We start from the raw sequence: 8,794 nt of genomic DNA, 5'->3' as shown, positions 1-8,794 counted from the left end.
CTTTAATTTCTACAAGAGAAAAAAGTGTTCCAAATAATCAGTTTAAGACTTAGCCATCCACTCCACAGACCTTGGCCTAAGGGTATAAGGAGAATTTTTCACTTCCAATTAGAATGTCCAAATCTAGCAAACGCTAATAAACAAAGAAGTCATTGCCATCTGAGGGGTACTCAACAGCTAAACCAGGGGTTCTCAAACTTTTGTACTGGTGACCCCTTTCACACAGCGCTCTAAAAAAACCCCCACCTCCATGAGGGGTGTGTATCCCAGCGCTGGTTCACGATCTACACGGGTGCTGAACAGCGCTGAAACTTGCTGCACTGGGGGGGGGAGGGGGGCTGTCTTTTTTCACATCCCCAAGCGAGAAAATTGCAGTGCTGTAAATTGCCAGTGTAGACATGCCCTCAGTCTCCACCGCTGTAGCCTCTGAACTGGTCACAAGCACTAAAGCCACGTGAAAAACTGCGTGGGAGGCAAGATACGCGTATCCTCCCGGCCCGGCTCCATCCTGCGCACCATGAGTAGGACTAGACTAGTGGAGATACAGCACGCGCTTAACCCGGGAGCAAGCTGCCACCTCACGTCCCGTGCGGTGGTCCAAGAGCAACGCGTGCAACAACCCTGCTCTTCTGAAAGCAGCAGCCGGCGAGTTACCAAAGCACCGCAATGCCCGCGGGACAGGCAGCTCCCCAGACCTCTACCCACAGCCCCGGAGCCTCTGCACATTTCTCCTGGAGCGACCGAGCTAACACCGCCTCCGACGTGGCGATGGGCAGGCTTCAGCGCCAACACGCTCCGGGACGGGGCAGCTCGAACCTCGCCTATAGCTGCACCGGCACTGGCTGCCAGCAAGCTCCAGGAGGCGCCCGCACGGGGCTCACCGCCGGACAGGCCACGCTTACCACCGGGGCTGCGGGTTCAATCCCCCCACGGGGCTGCGCCGACCGACTTACTCTGCCGTACCCGGCCGCCTCCCGTGGCCCAGACATCAGCGCGGGCTGCTGCTGCTAGCGCTGCCGCCACCTCCCCCTCCTCACGGAGCTCCTCCTCCTCCGCCGCCGCCGCCGCCGCCATGGGCTAGGTGAGCGGCTCCTCAGAGGTCCCTTCACTTCCGGGTCCGGCCTCGCCGAGCTTCCCCCTCCCCCCCGGCTGCTGCGCCATCACCGCGCTAAGGGAGGGAAACGCTACCCGCTCGCTACAGCCACCATCGCCTCCGGACAAGAGAGAAGACGGAGTCTTCAGCCGGAAGGAGGAAGTCCCTCGCAGCCCATCCCCTAGCCCGAGAGGAGGCAGAGACCACTCCCGTTCCCTTCCTCCCCGCCTAAAATGGGAAAGAGCCGCGTATAAAATGGCGACCGGGAGGCTCATCGCGGCGCATGCTCTGTGCGGAGCTATGCTGCCGCCGCCGCTGCTGCAGGGCCTCTGGCTCCGCCCCCGCTGCATTTTTATGACACAGTCCGCACCAATCACATCGCCCCGCTGCTCTTCCTGACCTCCGTGCTTGCCAATCGTCACGCGCAAAGCTACATCCCGATCGAGTTCATACCAGTCAGCGTGAGGTGAACGATTACTTCACTTCAGAAATGTCCAATCGACTCGAGCGCCACCCATTCACCAATCAAAAGTCCTCATTGTTTTACCTGCGTCGTCTGTTGACCAATCCGCTCCCACTGGTTCCCTGTGACCAATGGGAGGGGGCTGTGCGCGGCGCCCAATCCGGGCTGGGCAGAGCCCCCTGGGCGTCACGAAGGGCCAATGGGAGTTCGAGCAAGACAGATACTGCTCAACAGCTTGTTATTTGGCCGATCGCTGGTGATTCGGTACGAGTCCGGGCTGGAAGGGGGTGGAGCGGAGCCCAGCCGCCGCCGCCGCCGTCTCTGAGGCGCCTGCCGTGAGCGGGGCTGGGGGCCGGGCCGGGCTCGCAGCAGATCCCTACTTGGCTCTGAGTTTAAAGGTAGGGGGACGGAGCAGGAGGGCAGCGAGCGGCTCAGCAGCCGCAACTCCGCTGCCGTCCCGGGGGAAGGGGGATCGGGGTCCCCGAAACCCCTCGATCGGGGGATCGGGGCTCCCCCACCCAGCCACGGAGGAGGCAGGACCCCCCCCCCTCCCCCTCCCCCCGCTCTTCCCCCGTTCGGCTCCCGTCAGCGGGGGACTCGGACTCCTTTCGCCCGCCGAACTCCACCCCCTCCCATCCCAGCGCGGTGACCGGCGCTTCTTCCCCTCCCTTCTCTGATTGGGGACCCTCCTTCGCGGCAGGGAGGACGGGGACGGCTTATCTGCCTGCCCCGGGTAGGGGAACGCCCCCGTCAGCCCTCTCGGGGGTGGGGGGAGTCGGCAGGTTTCCCTTGCCCGCCCCCCTCCCGCGTCTCCACTCAGCTCTTCCTTGCTCAGCTTCAGGGGGCACGGGGACCTCGCTTCCCATCCCCTCTCGGTGGGCCAATGTCCCCTTCCTCCCCCCCGCTGGGGAGCGGGCTGCTGCTGAGGGGGCCACCCCCTGGCAGCGGTGGGGTTTGGGTTGTGTGCGTTGGGGGGCTGAAGGGTATTTGAGGAGGGAGGGGGGTGGGGAAGCGTTGGGGGGGGGGGTTGGAAGGTATTTGAGGTGGGGAGGCGTTGGGGGGCTGGAGGCTAGTTGGGGTGTGGGGAACCCTTGGTCTAACTCCTCTCTGCGTCCCAGTCTAAAGCCTTCTGGGGGAGAGGGGAGGGTCCTTCCCAAGTAATCTCTCTTCTTGTGCTTGAGAAAGTTGAGAAGGGAAGGGGGCGGCTGGGGGCCTGATCTCTCCTGCGCAAGAGCTGCCCTTGTCCCAGCAGCTGGGCTGCCACCAGCTTATTAGTAGTAGTAGTAGTATTTTTGCCTGCGTTGTGTGTGTGGAGCCTCTTCTTGCCTGACATGGTGCAAAGGCAGAGGGAGCAATGGCGACCTGACACACGGAGGGGCTGAGGAAGAGCAGGAGGCAGCCAAAGCGGGAAGGAGGTAGTAGCGGCTTCTTGCCCAGATCTTCAAGGGCCCATTTGTCCCCAGCAAGGACCCCTTTTCAGCACTTCTCGCTGTCCCCTCCAGCTGCACACGCAGGGCAGCAAGTGGGGCTCGGAGGCTTCCTGTGGAGGGAATGCTTTAGGGATGTAAGGGGTGGGTGTGCTCGGAGGGTGGAGGGATGTGTGTAAACAGCGAGGAGGGGTGTGTTTAATAATCTGCCAAAGGCTAATAGCTGAATTATGTTCTCCCAAGATCAAGATGTTTCCTTTTAATAAATCCACATGCATGCAGATGTGTGTCTGATCATCTTCCTTCTCTTGTTTTCTAGCTTTTTTTCTGTGTAACTGGGTTCAAGAGAAATCTTTGAGCTGGAATCCCTCAAATAACCTTCAAAGATGAAGGTAAGTTTGTCCAGGTCCCGAGAAGAGGAGTAGGGGAAGCATTTATGCTTTCTCTTCTCCCTGCACCAGTCACCTTATTGGTTTCATTTTTAATCAACGTATTTGAACAACAGCAGAATGAAGTTGGCTGTGGAAATCGGCACATGTTGAATGGAATGAAATCCCCTTTCTTCTCTCTCACTGAAGGGCAGCTCATCCCAATCCCTCACCTATGCAGTAACAACACTTTGGAAACATAGGATGCCTTTGACTTGTTGTCATTTGGAGTACTATCTTTAAATGCTTCCTGTGTTTGCAGAACCACAGCTTTTGTCCTTCCTTAGCAGTTTCAGTTTTTTGAGAGCAAAGGTTTAACAATTGCAGGATAAGTAACACGGAGGGAAACACTTCTTAGATGCAGAGACAAGCAAAAATAGTTCATTATTTATGTTCGTTATCAACAGAAAATATTTCATTGCATGTATTCATTTCCTATTTTACTGTAGCTTGTTTTTTTATGTATATAGTAACTTAATAATAGTAATATAGTAATTAGTACTTAATTAGTAATATAGTAATTTAGCATAAGTTTATTGATCATTGTAAAAGTCAAATAAAGAAAATAAAACGTAAAATAATAATTCCCAGGTACACACAAATGTTCTTGAAAGTGGTAAACTTGCACACGTTTTTGAGGAAAAATAAATCTTAACAAAGACCTTTCAAGGGAGAAAAATAACATTTAATATACTTGTTTGAAAGGTTACAGCAAACTTTTCTGTGGCTCTTTTGCTGTTTTTCCTTCAGAAAATCTGCTGTTGACAACACCATAGAACACTTTTTTTTTCTTCATTGAAACAACAGAAATCTAAGATTTTTTTTTAAGTACATAAAGGTTATGGTTATTGTATAAATTTTGAAATTGCAATTGTCTAAGATGCAGCTCCATTCAAAATGAAATATCACTTTCGTATTGTTTTGTTTATAGCAATGTATTGAAATTATCTTTATCTTTCTCCCTCCATTTGTAAGCATATGCTTCAGTTCTCTTTGAGATTATTGAACTGCTATTTCTGAGACAACAGTCAGACTGATAAAATTCAGGGGGGGGCAGGGGGTCAAGATTCCTGGAGCAAAAAATGTATCTGTAAACTCAGAATGATGTAAAGTTTTTAGCCGGCCCAATATGCTAAAATTTACTGGCAAAACTGATTTATTTCTTTGGATCATAATGATTTATGTATGCTGCAAAGTAGTGCTACAAACCATAACCACTGGTTCATTCTTACTCATTTTTCATCAGTTACTTAAGTTTCTTTTTTTTTTTAAAAAAAAAATTGCTATTTTAAATTGTATTTCTGCACTTAAATGTCTATTAGTACATTCTTGCAAAATGGGGACATGAAAATAATTACATAGGAAAAATCTGTACCACTCATTGTTCTTACATTGTCTGTTTGATTGAAGTTGTATGCTTTGCTTAGAAAGCATTTCTGTGCAATGAAACTTTAAATATGGTTAAAATGTTATGCATAGCACCTTGGTAAAAATGTGTATATCTGGAGGGGAAAAGTAAACACTTGGCATGCTCTACGGATTTAATTGGAGCAAAATCAAGAGCCACTGTTTAGCGTACATCAGATCTTAGTGTAAAGAAAAATTAGGCTGTCTGCAATATTGGGAAGCAACATAAATCATCATTTATGACCTGATTAAGAAATGGTCAGTAGGACTAAAAGTTTGGGTGTATATTTGAATATATGATGATGCAACTGTAAAGATAGTTATTATTTTATTTTAACAAAATACACTTTTGTAAAATATAAGACTAAATCATGTTCCAATTTATTCTCCTTTATTAGGCAGCAGATGAGCCTGCCTACCTGACAGTGGGAACTGATGTCAGTGCCAAGTACCGTGGTGCCTTTTGTGAGGCAAAAATTAAGACAGTGAAACGACTGGTGAAAGTCAAGGTAGGGTTTATGACATTAGTGCTATTGCATTCCTTTTTTTTTTTTTTTTTTAAGAAAATATATTAAAAGGGTTGTCAAGGAAAATCATACGCCTTAAAATTAGCGTATGGTTATACCAAGCTGTAAACATTTCTTGGAAAGATTTTTTTTTTTTAAAGTAATTCTATATTGGTGCAATTATGTTTGTCATATCTAAATTTTTTTCCCAAGGGTACTAGCATAAAAATAGTCCTTAAAATAAGTTTATCTGCTCTTGCTACTTTATTTCTCATTTGCAGTTACAACCTTCTGTTTGTGACTACATCAGTTCCACAGTAATCAATGTTGATGCCATAAACAGAGGATTATGGCTTTAGGGGAGCAACAAGAACCAGGAGCAAAGATTCTTCAGAAGCAAAGATTCTATATCATGAAGACATCCTCAGTCTTTTATAGCTAGGAAACAAAGAGGAGATAAAAATTATTTCTATTGAACGGTTTTTCAGAATTGTCCATGAGATGTCTGTTAAATGTAAACAAATGTTTTAAAACAGTTTTGAAGCAACAAGCTCTAGCTGTATGAAATTTCTGTGCAATGTCTTTCCAAGGCAAGGATTGTGCTAAAACTTAGTGTACATTGATACAGGAGGAAACATTTTTTTTGTTTTGGCATTCCTTTTAAATTGCTTTTCTTTTCTTTTTTTTTTTTTTTTTTTTTTTTTTTTAAAAACACACTCTTTTATAAAAGATGGAGATCAACAATGAAACCATCCAAACATACATGTTTATACAGCATGCAGAGTAGATCCAAAAATTTACTTTGCACTTTGTTCATACTTTCTACCTTCTAGCCTAGCATTCAGGAGACTATATATGAGCTATTACAGTGCCAAAAAAATTAGATGAAATCAGTTCTTTTTTGGTACACATCTTAGTTTCTATGTGGTTTTGTACTTTTGTTGTCCTATTTGATCTATCTGTCTGGATGCTTATAGGACCTCATCACTTTATGTCAAAGTACCTTCTCTGAATTTCAAAACAAATCTCTTCTTCCCTTGTCACCAATAAGCAAATTATGGGATTTTGGTGGCGCTTTTTAAAATCTCTTTGAATGAGGGCATTGTTGTGGAAAGCAATGGATTCCACTTTTTTGATCTGCACTGGTCCACAAACTATTTAGATTATTTTGAGATGTGAGTTTTTTCTCCCTGGATCATAGTTAGGGCCCTGTGTACTCCACTGTACGGTTCCTGGGATCTCTGACATTGCTGTGACAGACTGGAAATCCTGCCACTATCTCATTTAAATTTTAAAATTTTGACTTTTTGAATTAGTTAAGCCTGATCTTGCAGTTAGGTGCACGTGGCCACACCTTGTGCCTATTCCAAGTCCATTGAATTCAGTAGGGCTTTTCACAAGCACATGGGTCTGCCTGCTACACCTTAAATAAGAAAATGAATAATACAATGTGTACAGTAGCTCCTGTGTCACTTTTAATATTAACTGTAGTTTATTTTATGTCCTCGTGTTCATGTTTTAGTGTGCCATAGATTTTTATATTGACAAAGAATAACTTATATTGTATAATGACAGGTTTCAGAGTAGTAGCCATGTTAGTCTGTATTCGCAAAAAAGAAAAGGAGTATTTATGGCACCTTAGAGACTAACAGATTTATTTGGGCATAAGCTTTTGTGAGCTACAGCTCACTTCATTGGATTCATTCATCTGAATGCATCCGATGAAGTGAGCTGTAGCTCACGAAAGCTTATGCTCAAATAAATTTGTTAGTCTCTAAGGTGCCACAAGTACTCCTTTTCTTTTTACATTGTATAAGTTTTTTTGGGAGGAACTTGGAGATTTTGGTAAATCCAAAGGGAGTAGTTTTGACTCTTGGCCACTGCAAAGATGTGGGAAGCATTTTCTAATTGTAGGAAAAATACATTAGCTACATGTTTCTGTTAAAATGATCAGCGGTAAAATAATTAACAATGTTGACATCTTATGTTCATCTTTAAGTTTCAAAGTTAACAGCCTGTGGAAATGAATGACCGAGTTTACATCTCTTTAAGTACCTGTTTGCAGTCTCTCTGCAGGAAGTGGCAAACATCAATCCACATTTTTAGAGCTCTGCAAATCCATAGACCATTTTTGTGGATTGCAGATCGAAAATAGATGCAAATTTTGTATCTAGAACCTTGGAAATCTGCGGATATCTGCTTTATATGCAGGGATCATTTTTGCAGATTGGATGCAGATACAAATTTTGTATCCACACAGGATTCTACATATTTTTAAGATTGTCCTTACAACCATGAGAGCTGAAAGCATAATTTTTGTGGAAGGAAAACTTAGGGCTTGTGTACCCAGTAACTGGAATTAAAAAAACTTAATTGGTTTAAATTCACAACTTTAGTGTGCAAGTTTGTGTGGGCACTCTAAAGAATGGCCACATACTGATTTATACCAAAATAACTAAAGGTGTGAATTACAACTGATTTCAGTTATTTTGATTCCTGTTACCATGTATAGAAGCCCTTAGGTTCTGGATCATAATTCTGCAGCAAAGTGTGGATTCTGCAGGAAATTCTCTCCCCTGGGAAAATGGGGGCTTTGTTAATAGTGAATGCTACAGATGAGAGAAGTATAACTCTTAAGCCTCTAGCCCAGTGACCCACTGCAGGGAAAGCCAGGATTGTGTTATTGTCCAACCTCATAATTGTATAAAAAATTGTACATTTTTTTTCTTGGTATGTCCGAGATTCGATTTAGGTGAGAGATCCTCTTACTCAACTTGATGAATCAGTTAGTAGTTATTGAATGCATGGTATTTACTTGGTAATTCAGATGGCACCTGGGGTCCTTGTAAATTCAAACAATGTTGTATTGTTTGTGCTAAATAATGTTACCAACTTTGATAGATAAGGGTTGTATTTTCTAACTTTTTAGACGTTGTCATAAGGATTGTTGTGCATGCTTTTTGGTAGTATGAAAGTAAAACGTATATATCCGTTTATAAAATATTTTTCAGGTGATCCTGAAACAGGATAACTCAGCTCAGTTAGTGCAAGACGACCAAGTAAAAGGACCTTTAAGAGTATGTATGCTGCATGTTTTTCAAATGTACAATTAAATTATAATTATTTTACATTTAGACACTTTAGACATTGACCATCTAATCCATAGTCTGTTGACTTCCATGGAAAAACTTCCATGGGCTTTGGATCAGACCCTCAATGAGTAATTATCCTTATTAGCTAATATTTTAGTTTATAAAAGATGTTTATCCATATGCCTCTGACTGCCTTTGACAGTTTCGTATGGAAATGTTATTGTAGGCAAGACTATTTTTGTAAATATGTTAGACATAAATTGGGGAAGGTCAACTATGTCAAGCAAACTACAGACATTAGACAGAAGTAAACAAGATTGCTATGTGCAAAACAGATATATATTCAGTTTGCTCAGGAGCTATTAGAACAGGTGACTA

General features: G+C 44.3%; 1 protein-coding gene across 7 annotated transcripts in view; it reads left to right on the top strand.

The window, feature by feature from the left end:
* Positions 1-1,608: 1,608 nt before the first annotated feature.
* The window catches only part of ARID4A (AT-rich interaction domain 4A), a 68,814-nt gene continuing 61,628 nt past the window's right edge, over positions 1,609-8,794 (top strand). For 5 of the 7 annotated variants that reach the window (XM_038405996.2, XM_038405993.2, XM_038405987.2 and 2 more), the window contains exons 1-4: positions 1,609-1,954; positions 3,303-3,375; positions 5,217-5,327; positions 8,336-8,401. In XM_038405996.2, coding sequence (XP_038261924.1) covers positions 3,370-3,375; positions 5,217-5,327; positions 8,336-8,401 — 183 coding nt within the window. In that variant the 5' untranslated portion in view covers positions 1,609-1,954; positions 3,303-3,369. The remainder of the gene's footprint in view (positions 1,955-3,302; positions 3,376-5,216; positions 5,328-8,335; positions 8,402-8,794) is intronic. The other 2 variants (XM_038405988.2, XM_043516586.1) reach the window with 1 other exon arrangement.

Source organism: Dermochelys coriacea, chromosome 6 (assembly GCF_009764565.3).
Source record: "Dermochelys coriacea isolate rDerCor1 chromosome 6, rDerCor1.pri.v4, whole genome shotgun sequence".
NCBI lineage: Eukaryota > Metazoa > Chordata > Testudines > Dermochelyidae > Dermochelys > Dermochelys coriacea.
Note: the sequence above shows the minus strand (reverse complement) of the source record. Positions and strands in the feature narration are given on the sequence as shown.